This window comes from Lasiosphaeria miniovina, assembly GCF_030549165.1.
Source record: "Lasiosphaeria miniovina strain SMH2392-1A chromosome Unknown B0T26scaffold_7, whole genome shotgun sequence".
In the NCBI taxonomy this organism is placed as follows: Eukaryota; Fungi; Ascomycota; class Sordariomycetes; order Sordariales; family Lasiosphaeriaceae; genus Lasiosphaeria; species Lasiosphaeria miniovina.
Window position 1 is genome coordinate 502,165 of NW_026848226.1, and position 26,315 is coordinate 528,479.

Sequence of the window (26,315 nt, forward strand, 5' to 3'; positions counted from 1 at the left end):
TACGCGAAAAATATCAGTGTAGCCAAAATCTCTACCAACTTTAACAATAGACCGAGCGGGATTCCCTCGTCTCGCCTTTTAATCCTCAACCAAAACCACTGAGCAATGAATAGCAATCGCAACAGTAACAGTGACAAACCATACGATTGCTAACAAATAAATGAAGTACGTAGGATTAACACATAAGTAGTAATGATAAAAATAAATATATAGCAAGCGGACGAGGGCAACGTAAGATAGGTGGTTAATGATATAAAATATTTGCTTCCATTTTACCCATGAACATCCTTTCCACCCCTTTCATAGACAATCTCTATTGACCCCTTCCTTGCGGATCAAAATATACAAGCAAGCCTATTAATGAGAAGGACAAAAAGGAGGCAGCAGTAGCACCGCCAACCAATGCAGCAGAGGCCAAAAAGCCCAACGTTTTCCTGATTTTTTCCCTCTTTTCCCCGGAAGAAAAAATACAGACATAGAAACTGGGAGGTGAGAGAGTGGTAAAGTACTGCGTGCCAACCCGCCCAAACAGGGAGGCAGGCAGACCAAGTATTAAAGGACATAAATATGCAGCTAGAGCAGGACAGACAAGAGGCGGCGCGGCGGCGAGTTTAGTAAGGAGGCCGTAGTTCAGGACAAGGGAAAAAATAATAATAAGTAGGGTAGGGTAGGTAGGTAATAGTGGTAGTGGTTAGTAATCGTCCCAGTCATTATGAACCCAGCCTAACCCATCCATCCATCCATAACGATCCAACCCAATTCTTCACTCCTGAACCCCCCGATTTTTCATAGTCCAAAGGTTAAATTTGCCTGTCCGCAGTCATGCTATGTCGTTTCCCAGAAAGGAAAAAGGAAAAAAGACGAGAAAATAATAATAATAATAATAATAATAGCGATAGAAAAACAAAAGTGACTCCGGTACTCCGTGCTTTCCTTCCCCTACCTGCAGCGGGAAAAATAAACACGAAAAAAAGGAATAATTAGACAACACACTCACACACACAAACTCAGTGTCTCCCTTTTTTCTCTCACTCAAGACCTCGCCCGCCTCGCCACGCTCGGAACGCCCATGACCCTCTTAGCCGGTGCGCTAACGTCCCTGCGCTGGTCTTTAGCCAGAGCAACAGCAGCGGCGCCGTCAACGAGCTGTCTGCGGGGAGTGACGGCCGGGAGGACAGTGGCGGACTGCGAGCTGCGGACCGAAGAGGTCAACGAAGACGCCGAACCAGCGCCAGCACCGGCGGCGACGCTGCGGGCACGGCCGCGGCGCTCTCTAATCTGGGCCAGGGCCTGCTCGCGCGTCATGGTGGGCGTCAGGGCAGGGTTGTTGACGTCGAACGACGGTGTGTCGCCTGCGGCGCCGCCGGCGCGTGAGGGCGTGCGCTGCAGCTTCATGAGCCGCGCCGCCAGGTTCGGGTCCTTGTTCTCGTTACGAAGAGGCACTTTGGTCGTCGTGGTGGCGATGGTGTAGCACGCGGCCGCCGTGTGCGGGCGGGCGATGGCCGCGGCCGGCGGGGCCTTTGCGCGCGTTGCCGTTCGCGATGGCTCGCTGCGGTGCCCGGCGTGTTGGTATTGTTCTTGGTCGTCGTAAGCTTGCTCCTCGCTCGCCGGCGGCGCCGCGGCGGGGGGCTGTTGTTGTAATGGTGTGACGGATGCGTCGTCCTCGTCAGGCTGCTCTCCGGCGGACGAGTCCCGTGTCTCGGTGTCGAGACCGGGTCCAGGGGTGGTGGGGATGTTGAAGAGCATCGGGCGGGATGCTTGTTGGTGGGGTGCGTCGAGCAGGGAGAGGAGCGAGGTGCGCTGGTGTGCCAGCATGGCAAAGCCGGGAGGCTCAACTGACGGCGTGCGCGCGTACACGGGAGGGTTTGCGTCTGACGAGGGCGTGGCGGGATCGCTCGATGGCGATCCGGCCGAGGGAGAAGACGGGTCAACTGCTATCTTTGCAGTCGTCATGGTTTTCGGCGAGACTGCCGTCGTAGGAGAGATCGTCTTGAGCGTAGTTTCGGCCTCAAACTGCGAGACAGTCCGGAAGATGCCCTCGGCCGGGATGAAGATGGTGCTCCGTCTGGGCTGTTCTCGCTCCTCGCGGAGCATCTCCGTCTTTGACCGCTTTGGCGAAGGGGCGGCTGCTTCTATTGCTACTCCAGATGCTGCCGGCGCATAGGTCTCACTAAGAATGACCAGATCTCCAGCATCCGCAATCTTCAAGGGGCTAGCTCGACTCCGGCGCGGTCCATTGCTCGTGAGGCTCCGCCGCCCGGAGCGGGAGAAGGATTGGGCGGCAGGGCAGCACTTCATGTTGCACTCAACCTCGAGGAACTCGACAAGGTCGAGGGCGCGGTCGGCCCGCTGCCTCTCCCACTGCCAGAGCCGGGAAAGCTCTTCGACCTCGGCCTCGCTCGTGGCCGAGGACTTGATGTCAACTATGCTGGCTGACGATACGCGGGGTCGCTTCTTGGGGGACGCGAGGTAGTCGTCCTCGCTTCCCTCGCTGCTGGGCTCGGATGGCGGCAGGGGAATCCTGCCCTCGGCGGCAATGCGCGCAACGTCTTCCTCGTTCTTGGCGAGCATCTTGAATGCGTCCCGCTCCTGCTCAACCATCTTGATGCGCTCCAGGGCTTGGTCGAGCTGCTCCTGGAGACCAACGAGGCTGTAGCGCGCCGAGAACGCCTCTTGCTCGCGCGCCTTGCTGCGCTCCTTTTCGCGGTCCAACTCCTCCTCGGCAGCCTTCTGAGCTGTCCGGCACGACTTGAGTTCTTCCTGCATCTTCACCAACGAGCTCTGCGCCTTGAACGTCTCTTTGCGTGCGCGGCGGATCTCCTTCTCCCACAGGGCTTGTGTGTGAGCATGCGTCTCTTTGGCGCGGCCGTAGTTCTCCTGTATCGTTATTGATTAGCAAATCGCTAGTTAATGTGTCTCAGAGGGTTGTAACGCACCATGACCGTCTCGAGCCTCTCGCCCACGCGGCGCTCGCGCTCCTTGCCCTCGTCCACCTGCTTCTTGAGGGCTCTGGCTTCGTCGCGGTAGCGGCGCATCTCGCTCTCTGCCTCCTCACGCCCGAGCATAGCCCGCTTCAGGGCGGCGTCGGCCGTCTTGCGCTCAAGCTGCTTGGACTGCATTGCGAGAGAGTTGAACTGGTTGATCTTTTCGTGCACGGAGCTGTCGCGTGCATCGTCGGCGCCAGGGGCGGCGCGGCGGAGGGTGACATCTCGTTGCGCATTGTGCGAGACTGATTGCAGAGGTGTGTTGGCGCCGCCGCCCGGTGACCCGGGCAGACTCGACGAGAAACTCATTGTTGTCTTGTCGTCCACCAAGTTGCGTGTCGTTTGTTAGGTTCAGTCCGGGGGGGGGAGGGGGAGGGTAGAGAAAGGGTTATTGGGTGAGGCGTCGTCGCCGTAATAATGTCATGTAACTCGAGACTTCGGTGGATGGGCGCGGTGGTGCGCCAGATATTGAGTTCGTGCCGAAGACCTTATTTGCGCGCAGATCGGCGTGCTGATGACGGCAACACAGCATAAACACACGAATTGTGCAGCCGAAAAATAAAATAAAAAACAAGATTCGTCTTTGTTCGGACAAGCTGCCGCTCGGTGGGCAGAAGGTGCTCGGCCTAGTGTTCGCGTCGTGACGCGCGACTGTTCTTTAGAATAGCTGTTCAATTAATGATTCAGGGTTTCGGTACGCGGTTGAGATTGATGTATTTACCCTTCCTCTTGCGTGGTGGATCTGTGGTGGGGGCCACCAGGGAATGGGCTTGCAGGCGTCGCGGTGCCCAGGCCCTGAGTTGCTAGGGGCGACGCGCCCGCGAACCTAACCAGCACGCCGCAAGCGTTCTCGGGTAGCCCGAGCTTCTTTTGAGGGCGGGACAGCCTTGCGTTGACGAACCCTGCACGGTCCAATCAGCGGGCAGCATGGCTTCTGCAACGTCGTCAGCGGGGTGGTGCTCGATTGGGGAAGACGGAGCTCCGTTCCAGCATCCCACTTTCAGCCTCGCATACCTTACCTTAGCCGTTGTGTTGTGAGACATCTGGCAAATACGCCCCAATACGCTCTCGCTTGTCTTTGCTCGTCCTTTTCTTTTCTTCTATTTGTCTTGTTGCCGGCAGCTGGACTGTACAGTACACCCCGCGCGCACGCCTGTGTCCACTGCACTGTTCCAATCTTGCTTATTTCTCTATTCCGGTCCCGTCAACCGGTCCTCCCGCCATGGCCAACGACTCTTCGGCGGTCCGACGCAGAACGCCAGAAGAGACTGCGCTGTCCAAGGTGCCCGACGCTGCCGGACCTGTCGAGCCGGAGGACGAGAAGACAACAGCGTCGAAAGCAGCCATAAAGAAGAGCAAGCCTCGGCGTCCCAAGGCCAAGATCGAAGACGAAGACGACTACACCCCCTGGCTCGACGTGCTGCGCGTCATTACCTTTTTGTTCTTTGCCTCGTGCGGCTTGAGCTATTTGATCTCGAGCGGCGAGACCTTTTTCTGGGGCATGAAAGAGTCGCCCAATTATATGAAGCTGGACTGGTGGAAGAGCAAATTGGTGTGTTTCGCCTTTTGCATCCTCTTCTGTTGCGCCAGACACAAATCCAGAGAGAGTGACATTTAGGCCGCCGGCTAACCACTCCTTCTGATAATAGCGCGGCCCACTGTACCTGACGCCGGCCGAGCTGGCGGCGTTCGACGGTAGCGACCCGAGCAAACCCATCTACCTGGCCATCAACGGGACCATCTACGACGTGTCGGCAAACGCGCGCACGTACGGGCCGGGGGGCTCGTACCAGTACTTTGCGGGGTGCGACGCTAGTCGGGCGTACGTGACGGGGTGCTTCGCCGAGGACCGCACGCCGGACATGCGCGGCGTCGAGGACATGTACCTGCCGCTCGACGACCCGGCCGTCGACCGGCACTGGACGAAAGCGCAGCTCAACGAGCTGCGCGCCGCCGAGCGCGAAGAGGCCCTGCGCCGCGTCTACGAGGGCCTGCTGCACTGGGTCAACTTCTTCGCCAACAACAAGAAGTACCCCTTTGTCGGCTACGTCCGCCGCCCCGACGGCTGGCCCGGCACCGAGCCCGTGCGCCGCCTGTGCGACGTCGCCGCGAGCCAGCGGAAGCCGCGCGAGATTCCTAGAAAGGAGACGGAAGGTGCATGATTGTGCGTAAATAGACGAATCTGGTAGCAGGAGATGGGTTATTGGGGGTTTTTTTTTCATGTGAATAAAAGTTGGAAGTATTGCGCTGGCTATTTGCGGTCCCGTAGTTGCTCTTTCGATTAGACTAGGACACTTGTCGAAGCACATATTATAGGTGTATGGCTCTGTTGGAGCATTGTCGTTCAATTGTTTGACTTTTCGCTGTATCGCGGTGTGTACATGGTGATAGGTTCGCATTAGTGAGATCGAACTATGGAAGTCGATCCTCGAGTAGACGAAAGAGAAAACATGTCATAAGGTTTGTATGCACCTCCCAGTGCCTCTTCACCGAATGTTGTCTGGTACTTTTTCCCTCCACCCAGATGCCGAATAAAGCGAAAAGACGGAAAAGTTAATAACAAAATCAGTCAACTGAAATTTCATTTTATGTTCCTTGACATGGTAAAAATAGATAAGGTATAGTATAATATGTATAACACACGCTCCCCTCCCCGGTTTTTGTCCTTGGGTTTAAAAAGGAGGGGGGCGGATGGAAGTTGAGGGGGAGGAGCAACGTGAAATCATGTACAGGATGTCGTCGTTTCGAAGAAGAGAAAAAAGAATATAAAAAAAGCGAAGGAGACAACAAACGCCGCTATCAAGCCGCCACACATCCTCTTGTCGGTCGCTCGCAACCAAATACACACCCACGCGACCAGAGACAGAACCCCCACGGTGGTTTTTTTTACATCTCATAGAGCCCACCAGGCTCACTGCTCCCGTCTCTAAATAAACGAGGGAGCAGATGCAGCCGTCATCCAGCGGGACACACTGCTCAAGGCATCCGCCTGGCACTAGATTAAGATTTTCCCTTATTTTCTGCTGTCGCCCTGCTTCCCAGACAGGCAGAAAAACCGACAGGAGAAAAAGGCAGCTCAGTTGACCCCCACACCACTACTGCTGGTTGTCGTTCGCTCAGCTGATCACGCCCCACACGCCCCCGTCCATGCCGCGCTGGGCGTTTACAGGAAGAGGCTGGCACCAGCTGCCGCCGCGAGGAGCATATAGACGCTGGGCGCCGAGAGGAAGCCGGCGGCGCTGGTGGGCTGGCCTGTGGTGGCGCTGTCGGTGGTCGAGCCGGTACCAGTGCCGCCGGTCGTGGTGCCAGTAGTGCCGCCAGTCGTGGAGCCGGTGCCTCCAGTAGTGGAGCCAGTGGAGCCGGTGCCAGTTCCAGCGGAGCCGCCGGGCACGACGGTGGTCGCGCCCGCTGCAAGAGCCTTGTAGTTGGTAAGAGAGCGGCTCGAGTTGGCAGCGGTGCTGATTTGTATGTTAGCAATGATTTTCTTTCATCTAGTAATCCGGGGGAAAGATAAACTCACTTCTCGTTGATGACCATGGACATTCCCGACTCGCAATGCTTGCCCTGAGCGCAGTAGACCCAGATGGGGTTCGTGTTGTTGAGCATGATGGTGTAGGTGGGGATCATGCCCGTGGCGACGCTGGCGGCCGCGGGCTGGAAGCCCGAGTGGAAGCCCGTTATGTTGGAGTGCTGCGAGATGGGCTGGCACGGCGCATCAAAAGTCGACTGCGTCACCGTGTGGTTGCCGGCCACGAACTGGAACTGCACCATCTCGCCCACGAGAGCCGTGATAGTGCTCGGTGAGAAAGTCAGAGTGCCGTTCATACCGACTGTTACTCTGTGGATCACTTTTTCGCCGGTTGTTTGGGCTGTGCGAGTGGGTTAGTTAGATCGATCCCTCTTCTCCCATCTATCCAGTGACAGAGATTTCCATCAGCCGTGTCCATTTGAACATACCAGATGCCAAGCTCGCAAGAGCGGCAAGAGCGAGTGTTGAGAACTGCATCTTGAAGTGTGTGTGGTGTTTTTTTTTTATTTAATTTCCCTTTTTCCTTATTTCACTCCTGACAGAGATGGCGGACAACAGAGAAGCGGTCTCGGCGGAAATCGAGTGAGCGACAGTGTGAAGACAAAAGCGACTGGCGCTGTTCGAACAAGATAGCAAGCAGGACTAGCCTGGCGAAGATGAAAATAAAGCGAGACGACGAGCACCAAGAAGGAGAGAAAGGAAGGAAAGGCGTATCTGACGACGAGCGGGAGAATGGGAAAAGACGACTGGAAATGGAAGGACAAGAAAAAGAAGGCCAGGCCCGAGGTCTGGGAAACGGCATGAATATAAGTCGAGACGTCGAGACATGCCGGAGAGTAGGGATCGTCCAATGTTGCATGTAGCATTGCCCCCCTGTCGAAGCACCCGGAAGGGGAGGCTCTTGAGGGCCGGGGTGCGGAGGGCGACTTTGGAGAGGGTCCTTGAAACATGGCGACGTTTTGGCCACGCACCCCAGCGTCTGCGTCCTTGGCACGGGCACTCTGGCTGCAGCAGATCGTAAAAACGGGACTAGACAGACTACTGTAAAAGGAAAAGATGACTGTAAGACGGCTATCGTCTCCCTGCCCTCAGCAGCACTTCTGTTGCAGGGTCAACTCGCCCGAGCCCGAAGCCATACCGGCTCCAGCCTGTGTCTCCGTCTTGGGTCTCTGGGCAGTTTTTGCGGGTACGCATCACAGCTGTGGAGAAAAGAACTGCTATCACCTTACCTTCTAGCACCTATCCCTATCAATGAACAAGATTGACATGGACACGTACAAGGGCGGCCTCGCTCGCTCCACCTGGGGTAACCGCGTCGGGACGTTTCACCAAAATACTCCCTTTTACTTGGACAAAGCGAACTGCAGAGGAGCGAAGCCCGCGAGTCGTAGCCGCCCGGAAGACATGGCAATCCGTGCGTCCGGGCCGTTTTGGGGGGCGTGTAGGATGATGGCTTGGGGCTTGGGAGTTGAGATGGGACGTCAACAAGACGAGTAACCTGAGGTTCACACAGCAGTTAATACCTAACGTAAGCTGCGGACGGCCACGGCCATTTTAGCAGCCAGACGCGACACGACAGCGTTCCCCAGAAAATGCCAGGGCGGAAAGCCGGTGCGCAGCCGCTGACGCCGCAGCCACTGTTTTTTTTGTTTAGCTTTCGTCCAGTGCCCTGGGGCAGCCGGTGACAAGCCCGCGTCGACTGTAACCATCGTGGGCCGCAATCGAGGTTGGGTGGGCCGTTCGCGACGGTGGCCAAGGCAAATGGGCCGACGAGATTGGAGCAGCGCCGGCTTGGGGGAAGGGCTGGTGCACCGGACGAAGCTGAAGCCGAATTAAGGTTTGCGGTTGCAGGTGCTGCGCCGTCGCGGGCTCACTGGGTTCGCCAGGGCGGGCACGCGAGGGGACCAGGGAGGGGCAGGGGTTGAGCACAGGCGTCTGCGGCAAGCTGTGACGGCTATCAAACGGCAGCCGGTTTCAGCCCCTAGCCGAACCTGTTGCCGAACAAAAAGAACCCGGGTAGGCATGTCGCTGAAAGCCTCCCTCCACAAACGGCACTGACACCGACAGTCTCAGTAGAGCCTCTGGCGCCTGCCACGCAATTATTGTGCGACACAATCGCTGCCACGGTTCGGAGTAAAAGTAGCAGTCACACCACCTCGATGGATGGGTTTCCGCGCATCCATGTCCCTTGTTTCTCCAGGAACCCAGAACCTGCAGCTGACGACGGCGACGAGGGCTGTCCGTGCTCGAAACGATCTTGACGAAGTCTGCATGCACGATTGGAAGGCTAGCGATACACGCTATTCGCTGCTGGCGTTCATTTTAGCTGGTTTTATGCCAAGCCGTGACGTGCAGATGGAAGCCCGAAATGTCTGCTTCCCGCAAATGCATTCTGGCGTGGCGGGAGTGGAGATTCCCAAAATGCACTACTGTGTAATTCAGAGACGCTGCACTCCGCCAAACGCTACGCTGTCTCGGCCCTTCATCTCCATCGGCACGCGCCCAGGAGTCATGAGCTGTGTCGACTCGGCATGCTACGAAACAGGAGTCGACCTGATCAGGGGACTAGATGAATCTGAAGGTTGTTCGCTGAATCTAATCGTAGAATCAGGTCTAGCTCTAGTCGAGCTGGCTTCCTGGAGGAGACCGTTGTTGCTCTCCAGAGAAGTTGAAGAGCACAACCTAACCATATCCGAGATGCAGGAGTTTGGATGGTGAACCGAACTCGATGCTGGACTAGATAGCCACCCACCAGTGTCTCCGGCATAGTTGTCTTCGTCTTTGCTTGGCCTTTAGTCCAAGTTTACCAAAGACAGCAAACCGCAACCTCAACGTACATGCCACGTGCAGATCTCCCCGTTCCTTGTCCGGCCAAAGGCGAGCCCCAGATACCAGAACATCACAGTCTTGGCAAGTGCAAACACGTAGAGACGTTGTAAACGTTGTTTTCTGCCAAGAGATGATTTCCCTCGCTTCTTTTTTCTCCCCGCCGTGGGTCGTTCAAGTGTCAATGACAGAGGCAAAGCACCTGTCGGCACAATACTGCCGTTGGTAAATGGGCCCGTCCCTTGTACCGCATTGCATGCAGAGTCCATCAAACGCGATCTCCCCATGCCCCATGCCTGTGGGAATCAGCCGATGGCCCAAGAAGAGGCCAGAGGCCCACCGAGATGGAAAGGAGGAGTGGCTCGCTGGACGGGCGTACGGTTATCCGTTGACTGCGTGCCAAGTGAAGAGATCGCATCCCGATGGCACTGACGGTCGGGTGATTGATCTACGCGCGGCCAACCAACCCACTCCCGAACCACTGTTTCGAGGCTGAGCACGACGAGATGCGGAATAGAAGAACAGCGTTTCTTCCGAGACTCTGCCGTCGTCAGCTCCTCTGGTGACTTCTGGACTTTATTTCGCCCATTCCTATAATATGACCGAGTGACGCGTATACGATACAACGGAATATTCGCTGCTATGCCATGTCGACAGCAACGCGTCCGCCTCTCGAGTGAATGCCGAGGGCCGTATGATAATGCCGCCCATTTTCGAAGGCGTCGGCCATGTCCGCACTCTCTTTGAGGCACAATAACACCACCCTACCTGCAAACATTGTGTCTCGTTCATAGATCGAGTAGAAGCTGCGGCGCAACCTTCTCCAGATCCTCGACCTAATCAACAGCAAAAGCCACGTCAGCCAGCTGTCCATCTATGGGGAAAGCGGTTCCCCCGCGTGCACAGAGTAGAGCAGAGAGGAGCAGAAGGAGAAGCACAGGAAAGCAAAACTAACCTCCAAGAAACCGCTCGCTCTCTCGACAGCCGAGCGCGCTATGGCCTCGCGCACAAAGACGTCCATGTACTTTGCCACGGCCGAGTTGGCGTCTTTGGTGATGCGAGTGCCGTCGGCAGTGAAGAACTCGTGGAGCAGGCGCGTGAGCAGCTCCGGCGGAACAGTAGCAGGCTTGTCTTCCTCCTCATCGTCGTCTTCGTCATCTTGCCCGTCTTCCTCCTCTACATCCTCTTCTTGGTCTTCCTCGCGTGTCTCATTATCGTCGTCGTCGCCAGGTGCAATTTCAATGGGTGCTTCCGCCTGCTTGCTGGTCCTACTTCGCTTATTGGTCGCCGCTCCAGCAGATGCCCTTTCGCGAGAGGTGACAGAACCACCGCGGCTGGTAGCACCAGAAGTAGCTGAGCGCTTCGGATTGCTCCCTGCTTGCCCTCTCGAGGACTTTGTCACTGGTGGTCGAGGCATAGTTTGGTCAAACAAACGACGAATCCCTTTGGCCGTCAGGAGGGTAAATATGCCACGCGATACACTAGAATTGCAGAAGTGATCAGTGCATGGAGATCCGAGGTGTAAAGGTGAATTTCGAGGCAAAAGGTACCGGAGACGGAGACGCGACGCGAATGCCAAAGTTAATGCACGTCATTACGTAATTGCGCGCCTTCGCAATATCTAACCAACAAAGGCGCTTCAAGACAAGGAAAATACAAGCAGGCACATCATTGGCAAGAACGAGTTCTGGATGAGAATTAGAGTCTAAATAAGCATTCCCATTGATGTGTTGTACCCGTCATGGGGGTCTATCGAGTCGCATGCAAACAAGGAAACGGCCAGAGACAATCGTTCAAGGAAACCACCGAGAATGGCTCAACAGAATAAATTACAGCGGATGCCCGTGGCTTATTCAGCGTCCCAGAAACGCCAAACGTGCCCATGACCAACCCGCAACTACCACCACCACCCAACAGGCACGTAACCAGTGCCGGCGGCAGCAAACCCACACCGTCTATCTCCACTCCCAAGCTATCAGCCAAGCCCAGACAACCTGTTAACCGCCATTAACCTCCGACTTCCTCCAATTTTGTGGATTTTGTACAGTGGTTGAACAGATTTAGCCGGAGCCGCCCTTGAAGGCCTTGCCGAAGACAAGGACCTGGAGCTGATCATAGATGGAGAGCACACCAGCACCGGCAACACCACGAAGAATATTGGCACCGGCACCCTTGAAGAGAGACTTGACACCCTCCTTAGCAACAATCTGCTGGAAAGCATCGAACGAGCCCTTGTACTTGACGGCCTCGCCGGAGGTCATCATCATGCGACGGCGGACGGTGTCGAGAGGGTAAGAAGCGATACCGGCACCGGTGGTGACGAGCCAGCCGAGAGCAAAAGAGGCGAGGAAGTTGTTGGCGAGGGGACCGACGAGGACGACAGGCTTGATCGAATCGTACATGCCGAAGTAGAGACCACGGTAGACGATGATACCAGCGACGGAGGGACCGAAACCACGGTACAGACCGGCAATGCCATCAGAGGCGATGGTCTTGCGGTAGACATCAACAAGTCCGTTGAACTGGCGCTCGCCACCCTTCTTGGAAGACTTGGCGTCGTTGGCGAGACGGGTACGGGCGTAATCTAGAGAGTAGACGAAGAGGAGCGAAGTGGCACCAGCGGCCTACAGAAAGATCAGCTATGATATCGAGACGACCGCGACACGAGAAAACTTACACCACCGGAGGCGAGATTACCAGCCATCCACTTGGCGTAACCATCTCTCTCCTTCTTGTAGCCGAACATCTGCTTGAACTTGTCACGGAAAGCGAAGTTCAGGGCTTGGGTAGGGAAGTAACGGATGACGTTGGCGGTGTTGCCACGCCACAAGGCCATGACACCCTCGTCGGCAGTCGTGCGGCGGAAGCAGTCGGCGATGCCATTGTAGCGGCGGTCAAGACGGCCGGCCTTGATCATCTCATCCTGTGTGATTGTTAGCGGCCATATCGCAGCAGAAACATTAAGCGAAGGGAGGCGCGGTGCCAATTGCACGTGACAATGTGCAACGCAGTTGGTTGCACGGCGCGGCTCGAGCGCTGGAAGAGCTCTATCCCCTAGGGGAGCTAGAAAATTGATACTGAGATGCTTGGAAAACGTACCTGGTTCTGGACGAGGAGCTTGATGCGCTCGATGGGAGCAGCGGCAGTCTTGGAGACAGCGGCCGAGACACCGCCCACTAGAGTCCACAATCAGCACATGATATCATCATCGAAAGGCCGACAGCCGGTGCGAGCGAACAGCCGCGCATCAATCGCCGGGATGATCGCGTCGAGACTGGAAGCCGCAGAGCGAGCGATAATGGTTCACGTACTCAAGAAATCAATCACGAAGGGCTGTGCGAAGAAACGGTTAGCTCGTTGTCCAAGATTGCCGTGCCGTGGGGGATGAGCAAATTTTTCTACCGTGTCCGGAGCTTGCAATCGTGCCAACAGGCGCCAACATCATCACGACAACCATCGACAATAGCGATTAAGGCCAATTGAAGACAGCGATGGTGTTGACGCGGCATAGCAAGCTCCGAGACAGGTGTCGCGATGTTGATGATGGAGCGAGGGAATTAGGAGCTGGGTGTTGGCAATTGCTTACCGGCATCCCCATGATTCTAATGTCATCGCGGTTGGCCATTGTGCCTTTCTTGGTGATCGAATACGATCGTGAAATATAAAGAAGGGAGTGGAGATGTGAAGATGGCCAAGCTCTGCGGACGAGAGTCTGGGAGAGATGGAGGAAGTCGAGAGAAATAAACTCTTGACGGTTTTGGGGAGAGGGAAAAAAATTCGCAGTGTTAAGGAAAGAGACCAGCTTTTGAGGAGCGACTCTTCCCGGCCCTTGTCGCGCTAGCGCACGGACTCCACGGCAACAGCTGGACGTTGGCTTTTCCGGCCTGGGCTCCCAGCGACTTTTGCAGTGCTTGACGGCACGGGCTGTGGCGCTAAAAGATTTCTGCACCGCAGCACTGGCCTCAGTTGCCGGAAAAGCCCGAGGCGTCTCCAGCACCCTGCGGCTTGACAAGAACATCGGCCTGGCGGCCAGATTGCAGCGGGATTGCACCAACGAAAAAAAGCCGCTCACATGCTTGCAGGTGTCACTCGTAACTTTAATTTATTTGCGATGCGACATCCGCGCATCGCACCCGCCGTTTTCGATGGCATCCTCGTGATGCATTTGGCTGCGCTGGAATCAAATTCCGCATCATTCCATGAATGCTTCAATTCCCATTCAAGACCCCCCACACTTGAAGTCTTTGTGTGACAGAAACCGATCCCGACCCTGATGCGTAAACCTCGGTGGATCGCCGCCAACCTGGAACTTTTCTAGCCTCGCTCGGCTGAAAGAAAGGTTCCATGGTTCACTTCCCGGGCCCTTTTTTGTCATTAGCCTCGTGTCCAGTGGGGACGGGCTCCATTGCGAAAACTTTTTGATACTCTGTTGACTCCAACTCCGGGGCAACCAGTGTTTTGCAACCGCCGTTGAAGGCCAGGGAGCCCCTATTCAAGGAGTAATGGCATTGCTGTTCCACTGTGCCCTGTGGCTGCGAGATTGGATTTCGGAGCCATTGCCGGGGCGAAAGGCGAGTCGCGACAGAATTGTTTGCCAAGTCTCTCCTCCGGGTTTTGTTCTCGGGTGCCAAGGGTCACGAAGCAACCGCGGCAGCAAGGTATAACTCTCCGAGCCAGTCCCCGAGTTGTTGATATCAGCTCCCAGTTATGCATCTTGGTTGTCACTGCATTCCTCGCCTCAAAATGACAAAATAGAACCTCCCTAAAGAACAGGCCGTGCCTAAACTACAGCACCTGCTCTTTAGTCGGCGTAAACCATTCACCTTTGACCCTAAACATTCTAAAAGTGCTTGGTTTGTCGGTGATCTACCAGAATTCTCTGAAAGTCTCGAGAGCCGGTCAGAAGCATGTTGCGGATAATAATCAAGACCATGCCATTCAGCTTCTGTTCCATTGAAAGATATCAGTTTGTTCTATTGCTATTGCTTCCCCGTGCCTAGAGGGTGAATATGAAGGAAACCATAATATAAACAGTCAAACCGTCGTTGCTAGCTACTACCCTAGCCAAACATTGCACTTGTCTTGTCATTGATGGAGTCTCAACTGACTATGCATAAAGACTCGCTGTACGGAGTATCTCTGCAGCACAGCACTCTGTGGAATGGCTTTGCAAGGACGCAAAATTGACAAAGCACGATGCCTGGCATGGACAAGGTCTATTTCTACCTCACTGGATGGATGCCACGTCCCGAAGCGAGAACGTATGGCCACACTCAAAGACAAAGGAGCTGTGCACTGGGGCCGGTAGTGGTCTTGATGAATGCCCATTTGGAGGGACGAGGAACCCAAAGGTTCGTCTTTGCTATCGCAGACCAAGCCAGGCGCGGATACGGGTCTGGCATCGTACTCGGCACGCCCAGCAGCAGGCGGTTCGGGCCGTCTTGGTTCGTTATCTTGATGCCATTCCAGTTCTTCAGAGAATATGGAGCACTTCCGATCCCTATGCTACACCTGTGCGGAGAAAATGATCATTCCCAGAGACGCAGACCCATTGTCCGAATTCCAACCGTAAACCCCAGCAAACCGCCATCACAAACATTGCAATCCTGCCCTGGCCATGTCCGACCAAGATTTTGCGGGATGATGAGTTTTATTTAGTCGGCTTGGGCAATGGCACGAGCTATCAATGCATGTTAGCATGTCCTATGCGCTCCTGCTGGCCTCTGCAGCGGTGTAGAAGACAGAACGTACTGTAGATCTTCATCTTGCTGTGCCCGATAACTTGCTTGATCTGTCCTTTCTCCTCGAGGTCCTTGAGGCACTGGCGTGCGAGCGAGCCGTTGATCTTGAGTCTGTCGACGAGCGTGGCGACCGTTACGAGGCGGTAGGACTGGACATCCTTGTAGAGCTTGTCGGAAGTGGCCTTGTCAAGGAGGACGGCGTGTTGCGCCTTGTCCTTCACTTTAAGAGAGCCAAAGTCAGCGATTCTGCACACCTGGCCGAACCGTTTGGGCGTATGCAAATTGGGCGAGCAATTCCTTACCCTTTCCCTTGGACCACTTCTTCTTCTGCTTCTTCGCACCAGCTGCTGCGGGTGCCATTTTCGATGATTGCTCTGGCGGTTTGATAGAGGTTGCGTACCGGTGGTCTCTGCTGCGAAGGCGGGGAGATTTTTCTGACGAAGTCGCGCTGCACGGAGCTTAGGTCAACCGAGCCCTAAGAAAATGCCGCGCTGTGAGTGGTCGGGTGGCAGCCCTGCCCATTTCCTGCGGGGCCACCAAAAAATTCACGAACACCAGAACACACTGACACTGTGAGCTACTCGACTTTCCGCCAACTTCAATCCACCACAGCCTCACGGTTTCGCAATCAGTCACTAATCTCAAAATGTCTGACGGCGAAGTCGAAGTCGCGGCCTCTGGCTACGAGGTCCTCCCCAAGGAGGTGAGCGTTGAGATTGGTAGCGTCAAGCTCTTCAGTATGTCCGACTCGTTTTCCGAACCCGTGCACCGAGGCCGTGAATGGCTGCATCGCCGCCAAACGCACCAGAAAAGAATTCGCAAAATACCCGCTGCACGAGCTAGTTGCTGACCGAGTTGCAATTACAGACCGTTGGAGCTATGAGGACGTGGAGATTCGCGATATCTCCTTGACGTAAGGCCGCCCTTCCTGGAGATATATCGAAGCCTGGCAATTACAGAGGAAACTTAGGAAGCCGGAACTTGCTGGGATAGGAGGCTAACGGTCTTCTGCTGCAGCGATTACATCCAGATCCGCTCCCCCGTATACATTCCTCACTCCGCCGGTCGCTATGCCGTCAAGCGCTTCCGCAAGGCCAACTGCCCCATCATTGAGCGTCTCACCAACTCTCTGATGATGCACGGCCGCAACAACGGCAAGAAGTTGATGGCCGTCCGCATCGTTGCCCACTCCTTCGAGATTGTGAGCTGCATTCCTTGCTGCGACGCTTAACCAACCGAGTAGCAAACAGTGGAAGTGTCTCGTCTCTAACTCTGTTGCAGATCCACCTCATGACCGACCAGAACCCCATCCAGATTGCCGTTGACGCCATTGTCAACTGCGGACCCCGCGAAGACAGCACCCGTATCGGTTCCGCCGGTACCGTCCGGAGACAGGCCGTCGATGTGTCGCCTCTACGCCGCGTCAACCAGGCCATTGCCCTGCTCACAACCGGTGCCCGCGAGGCGTCGTTCCGCAACGTCAAGTCGATTGCCGAGTGCCTTGCTGAGGAGCTGATCAACGCTGCCAAGGGAAGCAGCAACTCGTACGCTATCAAGAAGAAGGACGAGTTGGAGCGTGTCGCTAAGAGCAATCGGTAAAGGGTTGTTTTGGAAAGCTTGCCGCGGCTGCTTGGCAGCGGTGGTGGAAGATGTCTTTTCGTCGGGTCGGGGCGGGAAGCACACGGTTTTTTACAAAGGCATGTTTTTCAAGGGTGCATCTGCGCGTTACGGAACTGGTGGAATCGGTTTCCACACGGCATTCTTGTCAAACAGGCACGAGGGCTCTCGCTAAATTGAGAGAAAACCTGCAAATTCTTTCGACACAAGCGAGGAATACCGCCCATATCATGATGTTGTGACGGGATGGTGAATGTGTCATGCTCACGTCTTTTCTAGTCTGCTTTGAGATACCGGCCGTCGTGATTCCATGACGAGACCTAAAATTTCGCGGTACGCGGTGCTATGTCCCTTTTCCCGTCCTGTCTATCATCTCTATGACCTGTACGGGTTATGTACCGAATGGAAAACAACCGAATGAGATGTCATGCCAATGAGGTCTAGGCTTGCTTTCCTCTCTCTCAGCCCTGCTCTCTCAGATCTGGGGTGGACTCGGCTCCAGGGTAAGGCGCTGGAACATGCCAACATGGGGGATACCATCCTCAAGCCACCTGCCCATCTTCTTGTCGACGGCGAAGCCGGCCTTCTCCCAGAACTTAACGGCGTCCTCTTGGGCGTGGCAGCACAGCAACCCCCGCCACTTGAGCATGGGCACCTCGCCGCTCATCTCGCCGCCTAGGTGGTCTAGCCCCAGCGCCGCTACGCTCGGGTTGAAGTAGTTGCCGTGCTGTGCGGCCCACCCCAAGGCCGCCCGCACCAGCTGCCCCGCGATCCCCCGCCCGCGGAACTCTTTGAGGACGGCCAGCCGCCCCAGCTTCACGTACAGCTCCGCCCCGTCGTGGAACTCGGTCGCCTGGTCCCGCCCGAACAGCGGCCGCGCGTGCCGCTCCAGCTCGTTGGCCGTCAGCGGCGCCACGGTCTCCCCGTCGTTACCGTTGCCGTTGGCGGCTGACGGGTCCCGCTGACCTTCTTTGGAGACGGGCGCCCCCGCGTTGGTCAGCTTCCAGTCCGCGTACACGCCGCCGTTGCGCGGGTGCGGCGGGTGCGGGAACGGCACTAGCCGGATCGTCCCGATCGGCAGCGTGCGCGTCTCGCTGCGCTGCCGCCCGCTGCGGTTGAGCTCGGGCAGCCCGTTGTCCTGCTGGTGGTGGTGCTGCTGTTCTTCTGCAGCTTGGTCTTTGCTTGGTGTTGGCGGGCTGTCGTGGGCGGGCACCTTGATGTTGACCGAGGCATAGATCACCCAGTGGCTGGAGGGGTGTTAGTCAATTTTTCTTTGTTTTCGATTTACTTCCCTTCATCTCTACGTAGCTGGTAGGGTGTGTGCTATACCGTTGGAGAAGGTTGTGGTGTGGCTAGAGGTGACGGGCAGACAGGCAGGTGGGGAGGACAAAAAGGGGGGACGTACCATGACCGGCTGTCGTCGAGATCAAACTCGTTCTCCTGGGGCACGCCCTGTTCGGTGACGTAGACCTGCTCACGCACTTCCATGGCATCGAGGAAGGTCCGGGGGAGCGAAGCGCTGGCGGGCTGCTGCGACGAGGGCAGCGACCTGTCCCAGTTGAGCAGCGTGGGCTCTAGGAGGGAGATGAAGGGTGTTCCCATTTTGTTCTCTGTGATATGTGTTTAAGTGTGGTTTGGCTTGATGGATCTTGGATTCTGGATTTTGGTGATATTATGCCAACCTTTATGGCGATGCAAACAGTGATGGCGGGGCTTGGTGGTTGCCGGTGGAGGTGCGTAGACGGCACCTGTAGTGCGGCGCCGGTTGGAGATTACCTTGGATACCGGCTAGCGAGAAGGTGCAGGTAACGAGAAACTTGTGGCCACGGCCGTATTTCGTTTTGTCTTGGACGCCTTTCTGTTCCGTGTTGAAGACACAATTATACGAATATCTTGGCGGGGGTGGAGGCCGATGAGGCGAGCAAGTGAGTCAAGTTAGTTGAATCAGAGGAGGCTCGGAGTCACCGGACCGTGCGATGCAGTGCAGATCTGTCAGCCAACCAGGGCAGCGCTGTCTCATGTACTGAGAACGAAAAGCGGAATTCTGCAAGAATGTCGACGCTGGAGTGAGACAGGATGCAGTTGGCAGCTTGGCTTGTTGCGCGGCCAGACAAAGACACAGGACGCCGTGCTGATCTTTGGCCTCGTCGGTTCGTGCCGATCCGCCCCGGGCCTGACAGTCGTTCGAAAGATGGGGCAAGGTCGGCGGTGTCGGGTGTGCTGGTGGGGTTGCCTTGTGCGGTTGTTCGGGTGGATATCCGAGTGCTGGGGCTCCATTCCAGGCTGACTCCCGGGCGGGTGTCGACGGCACAGGGCTTCAAGATAGGGGGTCGAGCTCGGAATTACAGGGCACTAGGTTGATGACCGCTGTGGCTGGCACTTACACGGCTGCTGTGCGTAATTTCCCCAATTTAAGGTTGCTGTCGTTTTCCCGACCCCTCCATCCACACCACCAAACACAACACAGCGTCTGTCTTGGACGCCACCCTGGACGCCACCCTGCAAAGAATGATCGCCCGAGCACAAGTACGGTATGTACGGGATGAGGGTAGGCAAATGCGATGTCTTACTTAACTTCAAAATGACAATCCCCGGCCGAGTCTAACATAACTTTATGATACTTGAACGGCGTTTCGTAGGTTCGAGTACGAGAACCGATACCATACCCCACCCCCCAACGGATCACCCTGGCAGTGGATCACCCTTTTACACTAAAACACTACATCTTTTAACAATAATAGCGCACTCAATTGTAAAGATATTTACAAGCCAAATATAACAAAATGTAGAAAATTGACTATTCAATCCATATATCTTGCTGGCATACGAAGTGTACGGCCAGATCTTGTCAGCCTTGTAGGTAACTCCTCTTCTTCAGCCTCTTCGTTAGCCTCATCTTCATCATCCACCTCTTCAATCTGAGGCTCTGCTTGAGGCTCTGCTTGAGGCTCTAGGTACATGCCGCCCCGTTTCGAACCTGGATGGAGAGGACTTCGCAACCAATAAGCCTGGATTCAGAGCTGCAGATCTAAATATACTACAAGCTCTATCTTTGCCACCTGCCCCAAAAAAGAGCCCTAGTCTGGGATTCAATCGCTATTCTAGTCGCTAAGCTTGCTCTCTCTTGACTCTTTTCTCGGTTGCTGGGATATGATGGCCGTCCCGGTCGCGAAGCTTCCTCTTGATTCTTTCCTCGGCTACCCCAAACCGCGCCTCGTCTAATATTGTGAGTTCCTCCGGTGGTGACCGATCCTTTGGCCGCTTCGGAAGATTCTCATGCTATATCTCCCCGCGATCCTACATCTTACAATCACAGAGCCCCGCTCTAGCCTCAGCCTCCTGTACCATTTCGTAAAGTTGAGAAAACGAAATAGTAATCTCCCCGGGGACGTCATCGGTTCCGGGGCAATTAGGCCAGTGCCCAAAATCTTTGAGCCCGATACGAAGGATCCGTTCCCCATCGACCAAACTACCATCCGCTGCCCGAAAGATAGCTGTTTCCGTCTTAGCTACTTCAAGTGCGGCTTCCCCATCTTCCTCAATATATCTTGGTCGCCATACAGTAATGCTGGCCTCTTTTCCCTTCTCCTCCCGGTTTTCAATATCAACCCCAATAACGACGTTAGTCTGCCCATTTAAACCTAGGATATACTCATCTACAAGGAATGGCAAATCATATCGTTCTTATGAATAAGAGACCTCCAAGATACACATATTTCCCCCGTATCTTCGTACGTAAACGACCCGTCTGGGCAATGGGAACCATCATTCCTCTTAATCTTGAGACTTCCTACTGGGTATACGCCCCGAGCGAAATCGGCAGCGACTTGGTCGTTACCTCGCCGTATATCGATCAACTACTCTATAACTAGGCTTTTGAATGCTTCGACAACCCCTTCGTGGATAGTGCCCGCCATTCATAAGACGAACTTGGCGAGCTAAGGGAAGTAGTCGTACCTAATCAGACGTTAGCCAATGTAATGCTGGATAAGGGGTAGCTGGACGAAGAGGGGTAGAGAGATAGGGGGATAAAGGGATAGGCTACCTACTCTGGCTAGCGGTAGTCCCCTTCGGCTTTGAAACGCGCCTCGAAAGCCTTGAACTCGTCGGGATTGGGGAAGACGCACGACCACTCCTCTTCGACCTTGACCCGGCCACAGATGCGATTGCGAATTTCGGCGATAATCTTATCGACACGAGAGGCCGGTAAGCTCACGGATGGTTTGAGGGGGAGCCGATCGAACTGGGCGGCGATTGCTTTCTTGCTATCCATATAGGCGGATGGATGGCTGATGGAGATGGAATGTTGGTGTAGAGCGATTAGTGTTTTGGGGTGCCGAGGTTAGGGGGTCCAAATTGACTACGGTATTGTTGTTTAAAAAGGGAGAGTTTTGATCCGTTGGGGGCCAAACCTAAACCCAAAATTTGAAGCGGCACAGGGAAATTATATCTCCCGGTGGTGTAGAGCGATTAGTGTTTTGGGGTGCCGAGGTTAGCGGGTCCAAATTGACTACGGTATTATTGTTCGAAAAGGGAGAGTTTTGGTGTAAAAGGGTGATCGTGATCCGTTGGGGGGGGGGATTTTCTACACTACAAGGCGCCAACACGGACACCATACCCCTAACCCCTATTTGGGCCTCGTGGCGGTCCCTACGTGTGATCGCTACCCAAACATCGAGTCTCCCATTTCCGAGGGCACATACGACGCAAGCACGGTGCCTAGCTCGTCGTCAGCCTCGGCCTCGGTCTCCCAGTCGGAGTCGGGCTTCCACTTGAGGTAGTCCTCGGCAGACTGCTCCTCGTCCTCGGCCGGCTCTGGAAACGCGCCCGGGGCCGACACACGCACCATGCCGTTGTTAGAATCCGCTCCTCGTCGGCTGTCTAGTGATGGCAGCGCAGTCACAGGCGACAGCCCCGACCGCACAGCGACAGGCGCCCCCTTGTCGCTGTCGTTGTCATCATTGTGCTTGTCGTCGCCGTCGTCGTCAGGCAGCGGCGCCGCCAGCGCGCGGCCGAGGGGGTGTGTGAGGATGCGGCGGGCGTCGAGCACGGAGAAGGGGACGCCGGTGACGGGGTTGCGCATGGTCACGCCGTCGTCATCACTCTCACCATTCCCATTGTCGTCAGCACTGCTCACCTCGGCATCGGCCTCGAGCTGCGCCACCAGTTCCGCCATGTCCCACGCGAACCCGTCCTCCGACGCCAGGAACCGCTCGCGCGGGATCAAGGCCACGGGCGCCTCGCCGCGGAACGTGAGCGTATTGACGTACTGCCACCACTTCCGCGGCTGCTGTCGCCTCTTCCTTCTCTGCTGCTGTGCAGTGTAGTCCTCCTCCTCGTCGTCCTCCGCCTCATCCCAGTCCTCCCACTCTTCACCGGCACCACCATCCCCAGCACCACCATCCCCAGCACCACCATCCCCAGCACCACCATCCCCAGCACCACCATCCCCAGCACCACCATCCCCAGCACCCCCCACAGAGCCAACACCAGAAACAGAAGAGACCAGGGACGACGCTAGTGGGAACAACGTCTCGTGCTCAAAGTGCATGACGGCGTTCCCGCACGCGTCAGTCAGCGCGGCAGGCAGCGCCGCCGCCAGCAGCTCGGCGCGGTCCAGCACGCACTGCCGCAGCGACGAGACAGGCTCTTTCGGCGCGCCTTGCCGTGCCTGCGGAGATGATGCCCGCGCCCACGCCAGCGCCGCGTCCAGGTCCGCTATCAGCGCCGCCTGCACCGCAGCGTCCCTTCCAATCTGCGCCTTACTGTCTTCAGCAAGTGAAAATAGCGGTGATGACAGGGCGGCCACCTCGCGCGCCACGGCTCGCGCTGCCCTCAGCGCCTTGCTATCGCTGCTGCTGCTGCTGTCGCCGCCGCCGCCGTTGTTGTTATTGGTGGTCCCAGTATTGCTGCCGCCGCCCAGCTGCCCTGCTAGCAGCCCTTGTAGCGCGGCGATTGCTGCCTTGTCGTCTTCGTCGTCGTCTTCAGCCCCCTGGCCGCTGCCCTGTAGCACTTGAATCTCGGCCAGCAGCGACCGGGCGCGCGCCTGCAGCTCGCCGTGGCGCGCGGCGAACTGGCGCTCGACGCTGGCGCGGTAGTCATCGCTGCCGATGCTGGATTCTTGCTGTTGCTGCGGCGGCTGGGACGGCGACCAGGGGATATCAGTGCCGGCGGTAGTGGAGGAGGCGGTCGGCGACCGCGCTCCGGCTGCTGATCCTAGTCCTGACCCTCCCGGTGAGCGCGGACTCTGCTGGCGGACGGGCAGAGGCACGAGCATGGGCACGGGGTAGCGGGCCGAGTTGCCTGTGGCGGTTGTGGCGGTCGTGGCCGTGCGCGTCGGGGTGAGGTGTACGCCGCCGCCGCCGCCAAGGCGGGTCGAGGCCGACGTGGAGGCTGTCGAGGCTGACAGCAGCGACGACGCCGCCGAGATGCGCCGGCTCTGGTGCGACGACGACGTGTGTCGCGTTGGTAGGTCGTGCTGCTGCAGAGAGAACGGCCGCGCCGAGGCCGGGTGCAGCGACGAGGGCGATGATAGTGACGCGGTTGACAGTGGCGCCGGCGGGCGCCAGCCGGGGTCGTCAAAAGGCGACGCCAGCGGCGGCAGGTTGACGCTGCTGCTCCGGGTGCTCCCGGTGGTACTGTTGCGCGCAGGGTACGGGGAGGCCATTTTGGTCTTTTGGCCCCTTTTTGATTTCTTATTGAAGCGTCCTGCAACGAGTTGTTAATGTCGCTCCCGTCATGCCAAATGACCACACACTCCAAGTCAGGGGTGTGATACCAGCTCAAAGCACAACTCACAAGATCTGATGTGAATCAATCCCCAGCTCAGCTCACCCTGCAGCCTTGCGATGCGATGCGATGCGTTGTCTAGTGTGTCGGTTCCCGAGCACGACAAAAAGGGGCATATAAACTCGGCAAAAGTCAATGAGCATCACCTCAACACCGCGGGTGTGAGAGGATTGCTACTGGCTTTTCAACACGGAGAGCCATGGATGGGGATTGAAGGCTGGCATCCCCATGTTGTTAAAGCTGAAGCTAAAGCTGCAGCTGCAGCGGCGGGGGTCGGGTCGGCATAGTTGGCCGCCACCAAAGTAGGCAAGGCAGGCTGTCAGAGCCTCGCGCAGAACGACAAAAATATGCCCAACTCCTCGCTGCGATAACTCACTAGCGAGTGGGCTGAGCATTGGGTCATCTCTTGACTTGCAGTGCAGCTCAGCTTTTTCTTTCGGCCATTGAGGATTGCGCCATATCAGCTTTGACTTTTTACTTGTCTTGTTCATACTTCTTTTTCTGCTTTCAGTTTCTTGCTCGGACCGCTCTGCGAGCCCATCCATCCAGTGATGTCAAGGGGAAACCCCGCCGCAGCCACTGCAGTGTCCCCCCTCCACACGAGTCCTTTTGTCGCCCCTTGTTCCACAGCAGTTCTCACCGCTGCATCTTGTGAAGCGTTGTACGGCAGGTGCAGGCTCGGACGATATCTCGAGTTGCGAGTTGCGAGTTGTCACTTTTTCGCTAGCATCACCTTTCTTCTTTCGACTTTGTGCATCATCGTGATCAGTCAATTCTCATATATCATTTTCGATATATATCAACAAGAGCTTTCTAGCAATACACGAGAATATACGGATGACCTGACTCCTCCCAGTCTTTTTCTTTTTTTTACCTTTTGTCTCACGCGAGCTCGGCCTCGATGAGACCCTCTTCGGCGGGGCCGTGAGTGTGGAACTTGATGGCCTTGAGCCCGGCGGCGGCCAGCAGGGCGCGCCACTCGTCCTCGGTGCGCTCGCGGCCGTTGAGCAGCGCCATCATGTTGACGTCGAGCAGCGCCGGATACAGGGGCACGTCGCGCGGGACGAGCACCCACTCGAAGATGAGCAGCTTGGAGTAGCCGGGCGCCATGGCGGCGGCGATGCGCTTCATGATGTCGACGCAGCGGTCGTTGGGCCAGTCGTGGAAGATGTTGCGCATGTAGTAGGCGCGCGCGCCCTTGACGGGCTGCTCGTCGAACATGTCGTGCGGCTGGCGCACCACCTTGGCGTCGAGCTGCTTGATGTTGGCAATCACGGGCGGCAGGTCCTGCAGCACTAGCTTACCGGGCGCGTCGGGGAAGGCGCGGCCAAACGCCTGCACGTCGTGGCCCTCGCCGCCGGCAATGTCGATCAGCAGCGCGGCGTCCGGGTCGTCGGCCCGGGCGCCGTCGAGCACGATGCTCTGGGCGTCGAACTTGCGGAACCAGTCCTCACGCGTCTCGAGCGAGCCGGCCATGAAGGCGTTGAAGTTGGTCATCATGGCCGGGTGCTTCATCAGGTACGGGAACATGAGTTCGTCGGTGGCGTTGCTGTCCTGGAACGGGCCCGGCGGCCCGTCGACGTGCTGGAACCCCGTCTTCTCGAGGAAGCGCGGCATGTTGGCCAGCGACCGCGTCGCCAGGTCGAACATGAACTGGTAGCCGCCGATGAGGGGTGGCGCCGTCAGCAGCTGCGAGATTGGCGCCGACTCGTACGTCGACACGCCGACCTCGCGGAAGATGCCCAGCGCCGTCAGCGGCCGCATCATGCGGATGATGAGCGTCTCCGACGCCCCCGTGCTCTCGGCCAGCTGCTTGGCCGTCTTGGCCTTGCCAGCCGCCACGAGGTCCGTCAGGACGCCGCTGCGGATCATCACCATCAGAGCGGCGGGCGCGTGGGGCTGTAAGAGTCGTGTTAGACATGTCTCCCGGATTAGACTGCTCAGGGGCTAACTTGCAGACATGATCATCCTCCAGATGGTGTCCATGGGCGTCTCGACCTTGCCCATGGCGCCCTGGATGACGTTGAAGAGCTCCTTGCGCGAGCGCTCGTCATTGGCCACTTCCTTGTAGATGGCGTCGATCTCTTGGGCAAGAGAAGCGATGCGGGCCTCCGCAGTGGGAGCTGGAACACTACCCATCTTGGCGGTTTTCAGGTGGTAACGAGCTGGGGGGGGAGGTGGTAAGCGGTTCTAACCGGCGCGGCGGGTAAGCACTCTGTTCTGTATAAGCGGCGGGGGACTAGGGATGATGATGATGATGATGATGATGATGACAGTCTCGGGAGTTGTGAATGGGCCTAGCCTTGCTAGAGACCAAGAGTTGAGAGGATTCCTGTTGCGGCGCAGAGCACGAGCTTATAACCAAGTTGCGCTACTGACGCGGCAAGCCCGGACAACTACGCTCCAAGACAAAACACAAATGTTGCGAGAAAATACGACCAAACCGGCCATGAAAGCGAGTGGCATGTCCGCCGTTCGGCTCACCTTCTCTGGTTTGTCCTACGCCATAATCTCTATTGCGCCGCATGTTCCGTGTTTTGACAGATAACCACCTACCCGATCGAGACGGCGCCGGTCGGTGACCGCAGCCAACAAGTCCGATCTGAACATGCGTTATGTGCATTATCAACAGTGTCTGCCCATCGAACCACGGCCGGAGCTACTGATAGCTGCCTCGCCACATGCAGGCCTGGGGCGTCTTGGCTGTTTATTCGTCATTGACGACCAGTCGTAGGATTCGTGTGTGGCGCATTTGCCCCGGATATATAACGGCGGCAGCCCGGCAAATGTGCTGGCGGGTGCTGCCTTGGCTGCGGTGCCGCGAGCCTA

At 56.6% G+C, this 26,315-nt stretch overlaps 11 protein-coding genes across 11 annotated transcripts; 3 read left to right on the plus strand and 8 right to left on the minus strand.

Annotated features, from left to right (window-relative positions):
* Positions 1-1,032: 1,032 nt before the first annotated feature.
* Positions 1,033-3,293, minus strand: B0T26DRAFT_755571 (uncharacterized protein; the record flags this gene model as incomplete). Its single annotated transcript, XM_060445980.1, has 2 exons — positions 1,033-2,877; positions 2,937-3,293. The coding sequence occupies 2 exons, from the start codon at positions 3,291-3,293 to the stop codon at positions 1,033-1,035; spliced, it is 2,202 nt and encodes a 733-aa protein (XP_060291124.1).
* A 622-nt stretch (positions 3,294-3,915) lies between these two features.
* On the plus strand, positions 3,916-5,332 carry B0T26DRAFT_725240 (uncharacterized protein). Its single transcript, XM_060442750.1, has 2 exons — positions 3,916-4,536; positions 4,634-5,332. The coding sequence occupies exons 1-2, from the start codon at positions 4,207-4,209 to the stop codon at positions 5,144-5,146; spliced, it is 843 nt and encodes a 280-aa protein (XP_060291125.1). The 5' UTR covers positions 3,916-4,206; the 3' UTR covers positions 5,147-5,332.
* Positions 5,333-6,147: 815 nt separating this feature from the next.
* B0T26DRAFT_743498 (Cupredoxin) lies at positions 6,148-6,990 on the minus strand (the record flags this gene model as incomplete). The annotated part of the gene is made up of 3 exons (XM_060444266.1): positions 6,148-6,442; positions 6,505-6,853; positions 6,942-6,990. 3 exons carry the CDS (start codon positions 6,988-6,990, stop codon positions 6,148-6,150), a joined length of 693 nt encoding a protein of 230 aa, XP_060291126.1.
* A 471-nt stretch (positions 6,991-7,461) lies between these two features.
* B0T26DRAFT_679768 (uncharacterized protein) lies at positions 7,462-8,349 on the plus strand (the record flags this gene model as incomplete). The annotated part of the gene is made up of 4 exons (XM_060440392.1): positions 7,462-7,530; positions 7,570-7,575; positions 7,750-7,927; positions 8,168-8,349. The coding sequence occupies 4 exons, from the start codon at positions 7,462-7,464 to the stop codon at positions 8,347-8,349; spliced, it is 435 nt and encodes a 144-aa protein (XP_060291127.1).
* A 1,778-nt stretch (positions 8,350-10,127) lies between these two features.
* Positions 10,128-10,537, minus strand: B0T26DRAFT_597375 (CENP-S associating centromere protein X-domain-containing protein; the record flags this gene model as incomplete). The annotated part of the gene is made up of 2 exons (XM_060435646.1): positions 10,128-10,175; positions 10,295-10,537. Coding segments are annotated over 2 exons (291 nt in total), but the record flags the coding sequence as incomplete, so codon positions are not given.
* A 470-nt stretch (positions 10,538-11,007) lies between these two features.
* Positions 11,008-13,166, minus strand: B0T26DRAFT_725248 (mitochondrial carrier domain-containing protein). The gene is made up of 5 exons (XM_060442751.1): positions 12,926-13,166; positions 12,651-12,672; positions 12,439-12,515; positions 12,017-12,262; positions 11,008-11,963 (listed from the first exon to the last, which is right to left on the minus strand). Exons 1-5 carry the CDS (start codon positions 12,962-12,964, stop codon positions 11,400-11,402), a joined length of 948 nt encoding a protein of 315 aa, XP_060291129.1. The 5' UTR covers positions 12,965-13,166; the 3' UTR covers positions 11,008-11,399.
* A 1,827-nt stretch (positions 13,167-14,993) lies between these two features.
* B0T26DRAFT_755576 (ribosomal protein S25) lies at positions 14,994-15,440 on the minus strand (the record flags this gene model as incomplete). The annotated part of the gene is made up of 3 exons (XM_060445981.1): positions 14,994-15,019; positions 15,091-15,300; positions 15,383-15,440. 3 exons carry the CDS (start codon positions 15,438-15,440, stop codon positions 14,994-14,996), a joined length of 294 nt encoding a protein of 97 aa, XP_060291130.1.
* Positions 15,441-15,726: 286 nt separating this feature from the next.
* On the plus strand, positions 15,727-16,679 carry B0T26DRAFT_655508 (ribosomal protein S7 domain-containing protein; the record flags this gene model as incomplete). Its single annotated transcript, XM_060438632.1, has 4 exons — positions 15,727-15,817; positions 15,948-15,993; positions 16,098-16,281; positions 16,362-16,679. 4 exons carry the CDS (start codon positions 15,727-15,729, stop codon positions 16,677-16,679), a joined length of 639 nt encoding a protein of 212 aa, XP_060291131.1.
* Positions 16,680-17,172: 493 nt separating this feature from the next.
* Positions 17,173-18,299, minus strand: B0T26DRAFT_657056 (uncharacterized protein; the record flags this gene model as incomplete). The annotated part of the gene is made up of 3 exons (XM_060438754.1): positions 17,173-17,853; positions 17,911-17,944; positions 18,103-18,299. The coding sequence occupies 3 exons, from the start codon at positions 18,297-18,299 to the stop codon at positions 17,173-17,175; spliced, it is 912 nt and encodes a 303-aa protein (XP_060291132.1).
* A 1,374-nt stretch (positions 18,300-19,673) lies between these two features.
* Positions 19,674-20,185, minus strand: B0T26DRAFT_725261 (uncharacterized protein). The gene has a single exon (XM_060442752.1). It carries the CDS (start codon positions 20,156-20,158, stop codon positions 19,916-19,918), a length of 243 nt encoding a protein of 80 aa, XP_060291133.1. The 5' UTR covers positions 20,159-20,185; the 3' UTR covers positions 19,674-19,915.
* Positions 20,186-24,368: 4,183 nt separating this feature from the next.
* B0T26DRAFT_755580 (S-adenosyl-L-methionine-dependent methyltransferase) lies at positions 24,369-25,625 on the minus strand (the record flags this gene model as incomplete). The annotated part of the gene is made up of 2 exons (XM_060445982.1): positions 24,369-25,385; positions 25,485-25,625. The coding sequence occupies 2 exons, from the start codon at positions 25,623-25,625 to the stop codon at positions 24,369-24,371; spliced, it is 1,158 nt and encodes a 385-aa protein (XP_060291134.1).
* Between the last annotated feature and the right edge of the window lie 690 nt (positions 25,626-26,315).